General features: G+C 41.9%; 1 protein-coding gene across 1 annotated transcript in view; it reads right to left on the minus strand.

Annotated features, from left to right (window-relative positions):
* The window catches only part of LOC120548959 (WW domain-binding protein 11-like), a 35,623-nt gene extending 28,404 nt beyond the window's left edge, over window positions 1-7,219 (minus strand). Inside the window, exon 1 of the mRNA XM_039785462.1 lies at window positions 6,867-7,219. Coding sequence (XP_039641396.1) covers window positions 6,867-7,219 — 353 coding nt within the window. The remainder of the gene's footprint in view (window positions 1-6,866) is intronic.
* Window positions 7,220-18,566: the final 11,347 nt, after the last annotated feature.

An 18,566-nucleotide genomic window follows, 5' to 3' on the forward strand; every position in this document is an offset into this window, starting at 1 on the left:
ACCCACACACACACACACACACAGAGACACAGACACACACACACACACACACACACACACACACAGACACACACACACACACACACACAGACCACACACACACACACACACACACACACACACACACACACACACACAGACACACACACACACACACACAGAGACACACATAGACACACACACACACATACAGACACACACACACACACACACACAGACACAGACACAGAGACACACACAGACACACAGACACACACACGCACAGAGAGACACACAGACACACACACATAGACACACACACACACATACACAAACACACATATACATACAAGCACACACACACACACACACACATACACAGACACACACAGAGACACCATCACACACAGACACACACACACACACATACAGACACACCACCACACACACACACAGACACACACACAGACACACACACACACACAGACACAGACACACACACACACACACACACAGACACACACACACACACACACACAGACACACAGATACACACACACACACATACACAGACACACACACACACACACACAGACACACACACACATTACACACACACACACACACAGACACACACACACAGACACACACACACACACACATTAGACACACACACACACAGACATAGACACACACACACATACACACACATAGAGACACACACACACATAGACACACACACATACACACACACACATAGAGAGCCACACACACACACATACAGACACATACACACACAGATTACACACACAGAGACACACACACACACATACAGACACGACACACATCCCACCAGACACACACACACACAGAGACACACACAGACACACAGACACATACTATTAGAGACACACAGACACAGACACACACAGAGATTACTAATACAGACATTAGATGATAACCTATTTTCTAATATTTTTCAGAAACATGTTCCGAAACATCTGGAGAGAGAACTATTTGAACCGAATATGATCAGATTCTGAACGAGCCGCCATGACAGTCTGGTTTCAATTCTCCAGAGAAGAAACCCATGTCGTTCGGGCTCCAATCAGCTGCTTGCCATTTTCTTGGGCAACAACACAGAGTAGCGCCTGCTGTTATAGAGATACATGCCCTGCCCTTCGCATTCTGTAACTTTCTGGGACCAACCGGGTTTCACTGTCAGCGTGTCGGTCAGGGTCTGTAATACACCTTTAATGGACCTGGTCCCCGTCTCCAAGGAAAGTCCCGTGTTGTTTGTCCCATCCACCTCACCAACCTCCCTACATACTCCCTACTACTCACTACTGTAGTCGGCTAGACAACCCGGCTCATCACACGGTAGTTCGAGAAAAGGCTCCTTAAACGCCTCTTAAACGCCAGAGAAAAGGCACCTTAAACTGGGAAACGGCTACTTTAAACTACCGGAGAAAAGGCACCGGAGAAAAGGCTACTTTAAACACCGGGATAGGGCAATTTTTCAAGCGCTGGAAAAGGCTAAACGCCGGCTTTTAAACGCCGGGGAAACGCTACTAAACGCCGGAGAAAGGGCCAGCCGGACAGTGGCCTTTAAACGCTGGGGAACGGCGCTTTAAATCTGGATAGGCATGCCTAAACGCCGCCGGGAGAAAGCGCCTTAAACGCCGGAGAAGCACCTTTAAACGCCGGGGAACGGCTTTAAACGCCGAAAGGGCCTAAACGCCGGGAAGTACATGCCTTTAACGCCGAAAGGGCTCCTTAAAATTTTAAACGCTGGGAAAGGGCTACTAACGCTGGGAAACGGCGCCTTTAAACGCCTTTAAACGCCGGAGAAAAGGCACCTGAACGCCGAACGGCGCCTTTAAACGCTGGAGAAAGGCGCCTAAAGACCGGAGAAAAGGCGCCTAAACGCCGGAGAAAGCGCCGGGAAAAGGGCTTTAAACGCCGGGAAGCGGTTTTAAACGCTGGGAACGGCGCCTTTAACGCTGGAGAAAGGGCGTTCGGAACGCCGGAGAAAAGTCGTTTAACACCTGGAGAAGGGCTGCCTAAAAACTGCCGGGGAAGGGCTTACCGGGGAAAGGCTTTAAACGCTGGAGAAAGGCCAAACTGGGAAAGGCGCCTTAACGTCGTAGGCAATTTAACTGGAACGGCGCCCAACGCCGGAGAAAGGCATTTAAACGCCGGAGAAAGTCACGAACGTTGAAACGGCGAACGCTGGAGAAAGGGCCAGCTGGAGAAAGTCATTTTAAACGCTGGGAAAGGGCGTTTTAAACGCCAGCAAGGCGCCTAAACGCTGGGGAAAGGCGCTTTAACGCTGAGTAGGGCGACTTGAACGGGAAAGGGTCTTAAACTTAAACGCTGGAGAAAAAGAAGGCCTTAAATGGAGAAAGGGCGCCTTAACGGGGAAACCTGAGAAAGGCGACGAACGCCGGGGAAAGGGCGCCTTAACACTGGAATTTTAAATTAGGAGAAGCATGAATGAACAAGGAATGGAGAGAAAGTGAATGTTGGAAGGAATGGAATGGAATGGAAGGAACAAAGGAATGGAACTGGAGGACATGGAATAAATGGAAGGAATGGAAGGAATGGAATGGAAAGGAATGGCACTTTAAACTGGAGAAAGGTTAATTTAAACGCCGGAGAAAAGGCACCTAAAACCCGCCAGTGGCACAAACGTCAGGGGAAAGGCGACTTAGTCAGGCATTTTAAACGTTAGTGGGTGCCTTAAATGCTGGAAGGGATGAAGGGGTGGAATGGACGGAATGGAATGGCTGGGGAATGGACATGGGGCTGGAGGAACATGGAATGGAAGGAAGGAATGGAAGGGGGGAAAGGCCGCCTAAATCCAAATGGGAAAAGTGGCCACTTTAAACGCCGGAGAAAGCATGACCTGAACCGAAAATTTTAAACGCCTTAAACGCCGGGAGAAAAAGGTCTTTAAACGCCGGGATAGTACCAACTGGAAGGGCTTTAAACTGGAGAAAGGCGACTTAAACGTCAGCACCTTTAAACTACCAAAACGCATACCAAACCGGGAAATGACACCCGAAAGGGCCTTAAATCCGCCGAAAGGGTTTGAACCAGGCAGCGCCTAAACCGAGGAAAGGCACACTTAAACGCCGGAAAGCAATACCTAAACGCCGTAGGCATTAAACGAGGAGAAAAGCCCGCCTTTAACCGAGAAAAGCACCCGAACTGGGAACGGCGCCTTAAACGTCGAAAGGGCCTACCGGGGAGTGGTGGATCCTAAAGTCAGCATGAATTTAAAGTCGGGAGGGATTTTAAATCCAGCCGAGAAAGGGCGCAAATCCTGGAGAAAGGGCACGAATGCCGGAGCAGTGGCCAAAACGCTGGGGAAAGGGCGGCCTACCGGAGAAAAGGCACCTTAAACGCTGGGAAACGGGCTTTAAACGCCAGTGGCTTAAACGCCGGGAAAGGGCGCCAGCCGAAAGGGCTTTAACGCCGGAGAAAGGCGACTTAAACGCTGGGAAAGGGCTTAAACGCCGGGAAGGGCGGACAAGAGGAAACATGAACGGGGAGAAGGAATGGAATGGAAGGAATAGGGGTGGAAGGAATGGAGGGAAGGAAGGAAGGAACCTGGAGAACTTAAATGGAATGGCGAGGAGAGAAAAGGCTTAATTTAAACGCCGGGAAAGTGTTTTAAACGCCGTGGAGAAAGGGCGCCTTTAAATGCCGGGGAAAGGGCTCTTTAAACGCGAGGGAGAGGAAAGGGCTTCTAACACCGGGGAAAGGCGCCTTATACGCCGGAGAAAGGGCTTTAAACGCCGGAGAAAAGGGGCAACTTTAAATGCCGGAAAGGTCTAAACGCTGGAGAAAAAGGATGCCAGTGGCAATCTGTCCACAAAAATGCCACTGCAGGAATTCTGAGCCATTTCCAACTCTTGCTGTTGCAACAAATGAGGTCCGCCCATCGCCGTATAGTTAATCCTTTATTGGGTAGAAATTATTATAAAAACACATACAAAAAACTGATTTGCAAGATTAAAAAAACGAACAGACGAGATCTAAAAACCATCACTATCGCACAGCTGAGGTTGAAAAACTGTGTGGCTTCCCAGACTAGATTTCCCCCTCTGGCTCAATCCTGTGATTCCCTTACTAACCCTGGCTGATTAGCACATACACACACAGATCGCAGGTGACGTAACGATCAAACCATTCACACAAACCTACCAACGCCCACACACACTATCCATGCACACACACACATCCAAATTGACGGCAACACACGGCCCCTAATTGTTACTGTATAATAACACAACAATTCACAAAATTAATAATTGAGCCAATGACAAATCAATCAATAATGTTCATAGTACAAGTGCAATAATGTCCATGTCGAGTAAATATCCATGGAATAGGTAACCTCAATGTTGAGATTTCAGCATTACAAAGTCTTAATCAGCCTCCAGCAGAAGACAGATCTTTGTGATCGGTCTCTCAAGTATGTTACATTTGGTCAGAACTTTGGCAGACCGTACCAGTCCCTGCTTGTCTGGGAAGGTCTGCAACACCCTTCCTAACAGCCAGGGATCCACGAGGCAGTAGAGTCCGCCACAAGAACAATGTCCCCTGCAACAAAGCTCCTCTTGTCCTTTACCACCACGGCGTGCCTCCGTAGCAGTGGTATGTACTCCCGAACCCATCTGTGCAGAAAAGATCAGCAAGAAACTGAACTTGCCTCCTATCGCCGTCGGTGTACAGATCACTTGTGTCAAAACGTCCTGGTGGTAGCGCAGGTTTGCCTTTAAAAAAATAATGTGATTAGGAGTCAGGGTTCCAAGTCATTGAGATCATCTGAAGTTTTTGTGGAGTGGACAAGTCATTAAGGATAGCTTCCACCTCACACAGAAGAGTTTGCAGTCCTTCCGTCGTGTGTGGTTTTGCTGATGAAGTACTGAATTCAGCACCTTCCTGACCATACTGAATGATTCTCTCCCATACTCCTCCGTGATTGAAGCACTAGGGGGGTTGAAGCTCCATTTTATTCCAGATTGAAGTAATGCGTTTTGAATTTGCTTGTGGTTCAGAGCAGATAAAGCTTGTCTCAGTTCGCGTTCTGCTCCAACAAAGTTGGTCCGCTATCAGACGTGATGATGCGACACTTGGCCTCGTCTTGAAATGAATCGGGCGCAGTGCATGGATGCAGAACTGGTGTCCAATGAGTATGCCACTTCCAAAATGCACTGCCCTGCTGGCCGCATACAAGTAAAGATAACTCCATATCTTTTGATTGGCTACGGCCTGCCTTCACCCTCAAAAGGACCAAAATAATCGACACCCACATTTGTAAAAGGTGGAAGATCTGGTTGAGTCTTTCCTTTGGTAAATCTGCCATCTTTTGTTCACCCAGCTTTTCCCCTATAGCGTCTGCAAATAACACAGGAAGAGAGGATCTTTCTGGCTGCAGAATTAGCACTGGTGATCAATATACTGTTGACGAAGTCTGGAAGGCAGATGATTTCTTCCACAATGTCCCAGTTGCTCATGAATGTGAGCGCCGAAATGAGAGTGGAGATGTGCTGATTTTTAGCAAGAATGACTGGGTGTTTCATGCCATCAGGCATTGCCGCTTTACTGAGTCGTCCTCCCACTCTCAAGAGCCCATTTTCCAGCACTGGGTCAAGTTTGTAAATCTGGCTACTTTTCTTAACTCCAGATGTTCCACTTTTCAATGCAGTTATTTCATCACTGAACCTTTCCATTTGGCAGTACTGAATAATGGCACTTTCAGCGGTGTTAATATCTTCCAATGCTAAAGTCTGACCACCCAATGTGGCTTTGAAGCTTTGCATTTCCTTTTCCACTTTGTTCTTCTGTTCAATTATGTTAAGTCCATTACCAGACACACACGCTTGTATTTCCTGTCTTTTTTGACACAACAACTGCAACACCTTTCTCCACTGATGAAACCAAGCAACTGAGGTCTTCAACCTTTTCCATGACGAGAAGTTGGTAATCAGCTGTGTTGTTGCATTCTGTGACTCTTTGATGATTATAGTATTCACAATAGCATGTCCTTTGACCTCAGGGTCATCACAGCTGAAAGAAGCAGGCTCCACAATATTAATAGGCCATTCACTTTCATTCTTGAAAAGGAAATCTGGGCCGTGGATCCATCTGCAACATGTAAGGAGTTCCTCAGCTTTCAAACCACGAGAGGCCTCGTCTGCTGGATTCTGTTTTGTGTCAACATACCTCCATTGGGAGATAGCAGTGGCTTCTCTGATAATGGAGATCCTATTTGACACAAAGGTGTGAAAGCGTGTCGTTTCATTCCTGATGTACTTTAGCACAGTTGTGCTGTCCGTCCAGAAGATTGAACTTTCCAGCTCTAGTTGCAACTCTGCTTTCAACATTCTGTCAACTCTAACAGCAAGCACAGCAGCCGTTAATTCCATCCTTGGGATTGTCACTTTCTTTACTGGAGCAACTCATGCCTTCTCTAAAATGAAGGCTAGGTGAATCTTGTCCCAGTTGTTTTTCAGCCTCAGATATGAAACTGTGCCGTAACCATCCTCACTAGCATCAGAGAAGTGATGTAGTTGGACACCTATAAGTTTTCGAAATCTTTTGGTTTGATACATCTTGGCACGCTGAATACGCTAAGCCCTTTTAGGTCTTCTAGCCACCTGACCCACTGCAGCTGGTAGTGTGGAGGAATAAGGTCATCCCAACTGTAGCTCAACCTACAGAGGTTTTGCAGCATCAACTTAGCAGGTAAGGTAAAAGGTGCCAGAAATCCAATGGGATCGTATACTGAGCTCACAACAGACAAGATGCCTCTTCTTGTAAATGATCTTTCTTGGACTGCCATCTTGAATCTGAAAGTGTCGGTTTCTGCACACCATTGCAGTCCCAATGTTCTCTCCACAGGGAGATTGTCCCTGTCGAAATCCAGTCCTTTCATTTCTTTGGCTCTTTTCTCTACATCAATGGACTCCAACACTGATCGACTGTTGCTGACCCATTTTAACAACTGAAACCCTCCCGACTGGCATACAGCTGTCAGGTTTCCCACCAATGCAATGGATTCTGCCTCTGAAGGCATGGATTTCAAGCAGTCATCTACATAAAAGTTCTGCTTGATGGTGTTGATCACATGTGCTGGGAATTCTTCTCTGTTGTCGTCAGCAGTCTTTCTTAAGGCAAAACTGGCACAGCTGGGCGATGATATTGCACCAAACAAATGAACAGTCATTCTGTATTCAGTGAGATGTTGTGTCAGTTCACCATTTGGCCACCAGAGAAAACGAAGAAAATCTGTATCCTGTTCTGCCACTTTGACTTGGTGATACATTGCCTGTATATCCGCCGTCACTGCTATACTTTCTTGACGAAACCTTATGAGAACTCCAAGCAAAGAATTTGTCAAGTCAGGTCCCTGGAGTAGTTGACTGTTGAGGGAGATCCCTTTGAAACTTGCAGCGCAGTCAAACACCACTCTCAAGGTTCCCTTTTAGGATGGTGAACGCCATGGTGTGGGATGTACCAGACTTTTCCTTCTTCCTTCAATTGGTGTTCTGGCACTCTCTCTGCATAGCCCTTGTCTATAGCGTCACCAAGGAAATTAACATATTCCTCCTTAAATGTTGCATTTTTCTCAATTTCCTTTTTCAGGCAAAGGACTCTTTGCTTAGCAACGTGGCGGTTATTAGGCATGACAACATTATCCTCTCTAAAAAGGTAATCTCAAGCAGTAATGTCCATTGTTAAGTTCAGCTGAACTGTTCATGATTGCCATAAAATAAAGATCTTCTCTGGACATTTCTGGCTTGTCATCTGATGATTTTTCATTGAAGTCATGGTTATATTGCTTCACCAGCAGTTCCTCTATGTGAGCAATGGTTATTCTGTTGGATACGCAAGTGGGACAGCTGATCTCAGTGTCATTGCCTCCTCTCACTGGTCCATTGATAAACCCAGCGGAGTATGGTTCTGACAGCATAAGGTCCTTCATTGTTGCTGTGTACCACTTCCCATGGTTCCATTACCTTTGGCACATTGGTCCCAATTAACAGCTCCACATCAGCATCAATTACAGGAATTTCCACAGAGCTTAAGTGTGGCCAAGCATTTAACTCTTCCTGTCGTGGAATGTTGTCACGAGTCACAGGCATCTTACACTGGGTGTAGACTTCTGGTAATTCAAAGTAGGTGTTACCATTAAGTGTAGCTATCTCCAGTCCTGAGATAACATGACTGTCAACAAACTTTTCTTGATTCATAGTCCTTAACAGGATTTTGGCACTCCTTCCTTTGACCTTTAGCTCCCTCATGAGTCGCTCCAGAGCAGAAAGTGGCAGTGCTGCCAGGATCTAAAAATGCATATGTGGTTAGCATTTTGCTGCCTTTCTTAACCTTAATCTGTACAGGAACAATTGCCAAGACCGCTGTCCTGTGCTCCGGCCCCTATATGGCCCACATGTCTTGGGAGAACCTGCATGACTGTTTCCTGAAATTTCCTGCTGTGTGTCCTCTGAATTGATTTTATTCTCTCTTGAATGAATGTGAAGGATGGTGGGGTGTTTTTAAATTACACACTTTGCAAGACAGACGCTCTATGACAGTCTTGCTCATGTGTCCAACAGATAAACACCCAAAACAAACACCTTTCTCCTTCAAGAAGTTCATTTTTTCACTGTGTAACTTCTTCTCCATTTTGGGACACGACTCCAATTTGTGACCCTCTTCACACAGCAGACAAAACACCCTTGTTGGTTTATCAGGTAAGTTTCTCTCATTTTGCATTTGAGTCACGGGTTGAGCATTGACAGCTGCCACAGAAGTAGCGAAACTGCTTCCTTTTCCTTTTAAAGCATCCTTGTGAGACTTTATTTCTCTCTTTATACTGAGGTGTTGAAGTGAATGTGTCTTGAATGTTTCCAAAGAGTGGACTGGAAGCAATGGACACTTGCCTTTCGATTAAGTTGACAATATCACTGAAACCTGCTTGGCGTATGCTTCTGCTGCAGCTCATAAGCAGTGTTTCTCCATTTTTCTCTCAATTTATATGGTAAGCTTCAAGACAATAGCGCATGTTGGATGGCATATTCATCTCTGACATATAGCTGATGTCCTCCATAGCATTACAGCAGAACGCGTAAAAACAAAGCAAATGCTTGCAAAGCTTCAATATCTTCTGATTTTACCGATGGCCATCAAAAGCTTTCTCCATGTATGCAGTGGCTATTTTTGTTCATTTCAAAGCGTTCTTTTAAAGGGTCCTTGCTCTTTGATATCCTCTGTCTCGTGGCATGTGTTGACAGCTCTTAACCAGCTCCCTTGGTTGTCCTTTGGTATACTGCTCCAAAAGTATAAACAGTCTATGCTGCTAGCAGCCTTCCCTTCCACTCCATGCTCAAATGCTCTGATAAATTGTGCTATACTCAAGAGGATCTCCATCAAAACTTGGTATATCCCTTGGAGGTAATGATAATGAAGAATGTTGTTGCACTAGCAGAGCAGTTATTTCATTTGTCGTTGCATGATGGAAAGAAGATTGCCTTGGTCAACATTAGTTTGCATCAGGTCAACACGTTGAATGGGTTCCTTTGTGTCATGTATTACATGAGATTTTTCCTGAAATGTTTGAGGAATGCTTGGTTGGGGATTCAGAGTATAAACCTTTGGTCCTACATGCTTTGAAAATGTTTCTTGGTGTCGTGCTCCCATTGATATGGCAGTTTTGTTGCCTCCTATTGGTGCAAGATTCAACTGATGATTGGAATAGTTAGGCTGTGCCTCCCTTAGCACTGCCACATTACTGCCTCCTGTTGGTGGATTATTGAATTGATGCTTTGAACTTTGTGGAACAAATTCCATAGCAGCGAAGTCTGAGAGAAGATTCACGTTTAGAACTTCTCAGATAAGAATTCATTCCATCTGAATGAGACTCGAGCTCTGCACATCAGATCCTCTGTACACATTAACCTTTGCAGTTTGAACAGCAATTTGACTTTGCAATTCCAGCAATTCCTTTTTCTGTCGGATTTGCTCCTCCTGAGCCGTCCAGCTCGTATCTCTTTAAGGGCAGCTACCTTTGCAATGAGAGCAGCCCTTTCCGCCTCGCTTTTAGGCGTGCAGAGGAAATTGAAGACCTTGAAGACCTTTGACTGTAACGGCCAGTTGATGAGCCTGTTTTACCACCAACATTAGAAATGCTGTCCCCTGGACCAATGTCATCAGTGACCACAGTTGTGGCAGGTGCAGTTTTGAGCACAGTTTTGTTTAGTGCAGCAGCATCATCATCGTCATCATCATCATCATCATCATCATCATCATCATCATCGTCATCATTGTCCCTTTTGTCAAGCAACCACTCGTCCATGTTTTGTATTATGTTTAGCATTGCTTGCTGTGAACTTCATTCTTTTTGTTTTAACCATTCATTTTGTTTTGACATTTCAAATGTGGTTTTTGTTTTCAGTGATTCATGAAACTGTTCAATTTCCACACAAAGTTTCAAACACATTTCATACTTTGTTTGTACCTCAGACACATTTCCCTTTGAAAGCATTAGTTGCTTAACTTCCTTTGTTAGCTTGTGTAGTTTCTTTATCCTGGAATTCCTTTCCTTTTGATTTGATATTATTTTTTAATTCCAATGCTTTGGCCGTTAGTTTGACCGATCTTTTTCCACATTAATTTTCCGTTTCACTTTGATTGACAGCTGCAGACACATCATCCATTTTGATATTGATTTAGCAGCTCTGCTGAAGGCTTTATTAAGAATTGTAGCAGGATGGACCTGTATCCCTTTTGTGAGAAGGCCAATCTCTTCCACACAAGCGTAACAATTTTTTCTTGTTTTTTTCCTGTTTTTTTTCTGCATTTTTTGCTCAGGGGGCTGTATCTGTTTACGTGAGTGGATTCAGGCTGGCACGGAATGAATGAAGCGGCGGCGGTGTCCTTCCTCCTGCAGATCCAATAGTTCCCGTCCTTTGAAGTACGGATTTTTCAACAGAATGTAGTGGCAATCTGTCCACAAAAAAATGCCACTGCAGGGAATTTGAAGCCATTTCCAACTCTTGCTGTTGCAACAAATGAGGTCCGCCATCGCCGGTATAGTTAATCCTTTATTGTAGAAATGTATTTAAAAACACATACAAAAAACTGATTTGCAAGATTAAAACGAACAGACGGATCTAAAACCATCACTATCGCACAGCTGAGGTTGAAAAACTGTGTGGCTTCCCAGACTAGATTCCCCCTCTGGCTCACCTGTGATTCCCTTACTACCCTGGCTGATTAGCACATACACACAGATGCGCAGGTGACGTAACGATCAAACCATTCACACAAACCTACCACCCACACACACACTATCCATGCACACACACACATCCAAATTGGCTGCAACAGGCGCCTTAAACGTTTTTATGACTTTTTTTTCGACGATTGTTTGTTGTTTTTTTCCAACATTTTTGTCACTTTTTTACTTATCTTTTTGGGCACTTTTTTTCGACTTTTTTGCTGAAAATTTATATTACAAACATTGAAAAAATTACAATTTACAGCCATTTTTTACATTTTGTCACTTTTCCAATGTTTTTTTGTTGTTTTTTTCCAAAAAAAGAAAAAAAATCATCTAAAACAAAACGTCAAAAGGTTTTGTTTTGTTTTCGATGATTTGTTTTTCTCCAACATTTTAGTTACTTTTGTAACCTTTTTGGCAATAACTTTTTTTTTTAAATACACTTTACAGTCATTTTTTTTAGACATTTTGTCTCTTTTTCAGTGTTTTTTTTTTTCAACGATTTGTTCCACAACAATTTAGTCACTTTTTAACATTTTGGGCACTGTTTTCAACTTTTTTGTTATGTTTTTCTCGTTTTTTTGGACAATGTTTTTGTTGTTAGGGTCACAAACATAAACAAAAACACAATTTCATTGTCTTTTACATTTTGTCACTTTTCATTAAATTTGTTGTCCTTTTTTCGATTGTTTTTCTAAAGAACCTTAAAGTTAACTGTGATGTAATGTATATATATGACCAGCACATGTTTGGTTTTTCTGCATAATCTTAGTAATGAAGTGTGTTATCATGTGATATTCCAGGTATCTCTCCTGCTGCTGACTCTAGAACTCATCTCTCTCCTGTCATTCAGGTAAATATAGTTTATATTATTATTCTGTCTTTAACACATTTAAATTCTGTATGTTTATATCTGCAATCATTCAGAACTTATTCTGGCTGCATCAGGACTTTATGGATTTCTTCTGCAGAAAGATTTGGATTAATAATCCTGTGTGCAGTTATTCTGCGCTGTAGAAACTCCTGATGTCAGTACTTTTTCTGTATAATCTTAGTAATGAAGTGTGTTATCATGTGATATTCCAGATATCTCTCCTGCTGCTGACTCTAGAACTCATCTCTCTCCTGTCATTCAGGTACTACTAGCTACTGCTAACTACCATATGGCTAACTACAATAACATTGTAGTTTATGACTTTATATTATTATTCTTATGCTTATGTCTTCAACACATTTCTGCTAATACACTGCATATATGTATATTATTCTTACTACTAGTATAATGTCACTGCTACTACATTGCACATATATGTACATGTTGTTCAGACATTGTTCATATTACATAGCCATATTTATTCTGCTCTTATAACACTGCAATATATTTCTTGTCCTGTCTATACTTTGTATATCACACTTTCCACTTTTCTGCTTTTTTGCACTTCTGGTTGGATGCTAACTGCATTTCGTTGTCTTTGTGCTTATACTCTGCACAATGACAATAAAGTTGAATCTAATCTAATTAAAATTGTTTCAACTGCCAACCCGGTCTCACTCGAAAGCGTACAAATAACACGGGTTTACAGCCGTGCAATGTGTACGCCAAAGTGAAATTCTTCGTGCATTACATACGCGGAGCGCTCCAATTGAAATAAAGAAGGAACCGGTGTATGTTATATGCACGCGCTCGCGTCACCACGTTGTGTGTTAGCGAGAACAGCATACACACAAAGACATAAATATGGTTGGGTTTAGAAAAATAATGCAAGGAAAGGCTTTAGTAACACAAGAAAGTCCAAAAACACACAAATAACGGTTGGGTTTAGGGAAGAAACATTGGGGATGGCTTAACAAAAAAACACTAAAAAGTCGCAAAAATGCGCCACATAATCACGCTAATAAGCGGCTAACAACAAAAACCACTGCAAAACACCAAACGGGATGCTGAATACGTGGCAAACCTCACCCCCCCCCACAACCCCCCCCCCCCTCAACCACCCCACATAAACCCATATCTACTGTACGCACAATTTGACTTTAGCGTACACATTGCACGTATTTTCACAGGTATAAACCCATGTTATTTGTACGCTTTTCAGTGAGAGTGGGCTGCAACTGCAAAGACGAAAACGCAAAAGGTTATATTTTATTTTCAGTTTGATGGTCTCAAACATTTCTCTGTCTGCCTTACTCTGTTTACTGTTTCTTTATTAGTATTGCAGAACTCCATTCATAAAACTAAAAACATATGGTAGGTAAGGAGTCCACAGAAAAAAGCCAAATCTGGTTTCCCGTCCACTTGTGTTGTTGCCGCTGACAGACACAGATTATTATTCTAAGTATCTGAGAACATTATGGGATGGATCCCTACAGAGATAGACCTTTTAGTTAAAGAGTAAGATCCTTTTAGTTTAACATGAAACAGCCCCGAAATCACCATCACCAAACTCCACCAGACTCCATGTAAATAATCAGGACTTTTAGAGTGTATAGAGCCAGCATATCTCCACCAGACTCCATGTAAATAATCAGGACTTTTAGCGTGTATAGAGCCAGCATATCTCCACCAGACTCCATGTAAATAATCAGGACTTTTATCATCGTAAAACACACTTCATTCAAAGTGGACGGAAACTAAATAAAACTACCAAAACCCGTCTTGGTTCATCTTTCCACTTTCCAACAATCCCCACTCTGGTTTGGTTGAAATAAACCCTTAATTCACCCATTTACATGTGGAGATATGCTGGCTCTATACACGCTAAAAGTCCTGATTATTTACATGGAGTCACATCTTTTATATGATAATATAAAGCGATGTTAGATATGCCAGAGTAAAGTCTCTAACAGCTTTTATATGATAATATAAAGAGATGTTAGATATGTCAGAGTAAAGTCTCTAACAGCTTTTATATGATAATATAAAGAGATGTTAGATATGTCAGAGTAAAGTCTCTAACAGCTTTTATATGATAATATAAAGAGATGGTAGATATGTCAAGTAAAGTCTCTAACAGCTTTATATGATAATATAAAGAGATGTTAGATATGTCAAGTAAAAGTCTTTAACAGCTTTTATAACTCTGTGTTCTCCAGATCAACATGAAGATCTCTATGTTTGCTGGTGTTCTGGTCGATCTCTGCCGTGATCTCTCAGGACTTAGATCCAAGAAGTTAAGAAGTTTATAAATCAGCATATCAACCAGAACATGAATCCTAACAGCTGTGGGCGCCGTGATAAAAGGAAAAATCCATCAAACCAATAGTAACAAGTGTAAGGAGGAGAACACCTTTATCAGTGCCAGTTATGGACGTTGTAAAAAAGGTCTGTGGGGATGAAGGAGGAGAGGTATCCAGAAAAACAAAATCTGAGAATCAGCCTTAAAAAGTTCAGAGTTGTTAATTCGCAAATGCATATGAGAACCTCACGTTTGACTACTGTGGCTGTGAAGGCAAACGTCCCAACATCAGAATTGTATCGGTTGTGATAACAATGGTAACCCTGTTCACTATGAAGAATGTTAGTACATTCCCAACTGATAAGTGAATCAGAGTAATCTGTTACTACCTGATGAATCAGCGTAAATCTATTACTACCTGATGAATCAGAGTAATCTGTTACTACCTGATGAATCAGAGTAATCTGTTACTACCTGTTGAATCAGAGTAATCTGTTACTACCTGTTGAATCAGAGTAATCTGTTACTACCTGATGAATCAGAGTAATCTATTACTACCTGATGAAGTATTGATAACTACCGCATGAATCAGGGTAATGTTATACCTGATGAATCAGAGTAATCTGTTACTACCTGATGAATCAGAGTAATCTGTTACTACCTGATGAATCAGAGTAATCTGTTACTACCTGATGAATCAGATTATTACTATCTGGTGAACGGTAATTGTTACTACCTGTTGAATCAGAGTAATCTGTTACTACCTGTTGGATGGGGTAATCTGTTACTACCTGTTGAATCAGAGTAATCTGTTACTACCTGTTGAATCAGAGTAATCTGTTACTACCTGTTGAATCAGAGTAATCTGTTACTACCTGATGAATCAGAGTAATCTGTTACTACCTGATGAATCAGAGTAATCTGTTACTACCTGTTGAATCAGAGTAATCTGTTACTACCTGATGAATCAGAGTAACTTGTGTCTCCTGTTGAATAAAACTCATGTGACAGTTTAACTCTGGGTCTGTTTTTAATGTCGTCATATTCACTCATTCATAAAGTTGTCCGGTTATGTAACAACAAAGAGACTTTGTGAAGTGGAGTAAAAGTAGAAAGTTTTATGAAAAGAAAATACTCAGTTATACAAAAACTAAACTAGTAACTTTCCTGTGAGTTAAGTAGCCGACACATTTAGAGGTACTTGTACTTTCCTTGAGTATTTCCATGTTCTGCTCCTTTCTACTTCTACTCCACTACATCGTAGAGGGAAATATATAATACTTATATTCAGCCTAAAGGAGTATCTTTTCACCAAATATTTACGTTTTAATGGAAACAATAATAATAAAAAATACATGATTGAAATAAAATGAGACATTTTGTGGGGTTTCTTAAATACTCTGAAAATTGCCCAGAGTTTGGTTGGTGACTGATAAACTGTCCCTCTGAGATGGAGTGAAGTACAAGTAGGTAGCAGAACATGGAAATACTCAAGTAAAGTACAAGTATCCTTACATTTGTACTTAAGTACAGTACTTGAGTAAATGTACTTAGTTACTTTCCACCTCTGTTTTTTTGGAAAACTTTCACATCAAATCTAATCTCATCCAAACCTCCTGATTCCTCCACCAACCAAACTCTGGGCAGTTTTCTGCTGATTTAAAGAACGAAAGAAAAAACTAAACAAAGATGGCGTCCTGTCCAGAGAGAGAGTGTGTGTGTGTGTGTGTGTGTGTGTGTGTGTTTGTGTTTGTGTGTGTGTGTTTGTGTGTGTTTTGGTGCCTCTCTGCCTCCGTGTTGTTGCCTTGTTTTTGTGTTTTTTTTGTTTTTTTAATCTTTATTATACAATAGTGATACAAACAATCAAGGCCCAATGTATTTGTATATTTGTCCAAAAACGTGTTGACAGCTTTGAAGTAGAGACAATATATACAACAAAACATTAAAAAATAAAGAAAACAATATACTAGGGGTCTTTTTAGTCCAGTAGGGAATATAAGTCCAACAAATAAGAGAGTATGTTGGCATTTTCATTTGTCATTGAAGAGATTTAGCAAAAAGTTTATTTTTCCAAACGTTGATGTGGAGTTTGACCTTTAAATACGAATAAAATGTTTAAAATGCTCAATCAAGTTATTCATCATGAACTCTAAATTATTATCCTTTTACCCTCGTGTTGTCTTCCCATCGAACATCCTGCAACTTTTAGTTTTTTTGGGTCAAAATTTAAAATAAAAACATTTTCAACGTTTTTTTGACACTTTTGTCCCCACCAATGTTTTAAGATTATTGTCTGGCATTTAGGCCTTTAGTGACAGGACAGCTTAGAAATGAAAGGGGGGAGAGGGGGGGGGGTGACATGCATGAAAATGCCGCAGGTTGGAATCGAGCCTGCAACATCTGCGTCAAGGACTGGGCCTCTTTATATAGGCGCTGCTCTACCACTAGGCCACCCAGGCACCCAGTTTTTGTCACTTCTTCCGATGTCTTTAGCGGCTTTTTACGTTTTTGAAGCTTTTTCTGACATTTTTGTCAATTTTTTCAACGTAAGATTGAATAAAACACCCAAATCCAATGAGCGTAGGGAACTGATCATTTATTTTACTTGTGAAGAGCGCTGTGGGAACCATCCACGTTATTTATTTATTTTTATTTTTTGGTTGAAAGAAACCAACATTTCTGATATGTAGCTCAGCGCAAATTCTTTCAGGAAGACTTAACAAGTAATCAGTCCCTCCTAAAGCGAATCAGCGCTGGAGGCGTTCACCTTCTGATAAACCAATCAGGAACGGCCAAGGATCCCATAGGCCAATCACAGCGTCACAACACTGTGTTAAAAAGCTGTTTCTCTCCCTGTGCTATCAGCTGTCATTTCAGGAAGACGTTCGTCCCTCCTCCTCCCCTTCCACCTCCCATCCTAGTGGTTCTCTGGCTGTCGCTCCAGTGCCTCCTAGCTCTGGTTTTCCGGCCTTCTCCTCCACCACCGGTGTCTGGATTCCATCGGGAGGTTACATCTTGGTTCCCTACCCCTATATTAAATGTATGAATATATTAAATGTATTAATATAACGATGGAGTTCAATCCCCAGTACACTGTACAGTACATGCTCTTGTACATTAAAACCGTTTGCATATCTGCAAACAAGTCTCTTCTGATTGAAATAGAAAATGGGTCAAATTTGACCCGAGGACACCAGGAGAGTTACAAATAGTCCAGATCTAATTTACTTTTCATTTAATGGGTGCAGCAGTATACCTTTAGATTGAAGCCAGCATTGATAAGACATCAGCCACAAGTCATTAATCAGTTCACACTGCAAGAAAATATGTTCAACTGTCTCAATATCGCTCTCACAGAAAACACAGGAGTTACTTTCCCAATTAAATTTAACACGTAGGAAGTCATTCAATGGATAAATATCATTTAATATTTTAAATGTCACTTCTTTGGCTTTTGGTAGGAGAGATAGGATAAGGATCTTTTCCTAATCTTAGTTTAGCTTAGTCTCGGAGAATATATCTTCTTTTCAGTTGAAAGGGATAATATTTTATACATAATACATATCTAACAAACTTGTTAATGAACTGTTTGCTGTTCAAACTGTCACCTTCAACACAAAGAGGCCTCATCTATCACATAACATGTGAATGAACCAAAAGTTGTCGGGTCATTGCTTTGAAGGGAATTGGAATGGCTTTTATCACTTTAGTCTCTAAACCAGGGGGGGATCAAACTCAGTTTCCCAGAGGGCCAGACATGTAGAGCTTATTGACATGTGTTTATTTAAGAGAAAAAGTCAAATATCTTGACTGTGTTATTCAATTCAATTCAATTCAATTTTATTTATAGTATCAAATCATAACAAAAGTTATCTCGAGACACTTTCCAAAACCCCAACAATTACAGTAATTCCATCAAGAGCAAGCATTAGCAGTGGCTATCGCGACAGTGGCAAGGAAAAACTCCCTTTTAGGAAGAAACCTCGGCAGACCCAGACTCTTGGTAGGCGGTGTCTGACGGGCCGGTTGGGCGTGTGATGAACAGTGGCGTAATAGTCACATTAAAGGTCACAGTGACGTCGAAGGTTATCGTGGAAGTTCATGTCATAGCAGGG

This window comes from Perca fluviatilis, chromosome 20, assembly GCF_010015445.1.
Source record: "Perca fluviatilis chromosome 20, GENO_Pfluv_1.0, whole genome shotgun sequence".
NCBI lineage: Eukaryota > Metazoa > Chordata > Actinopteri > Perciformes > Percidae > Perca > Perca fluviatilis.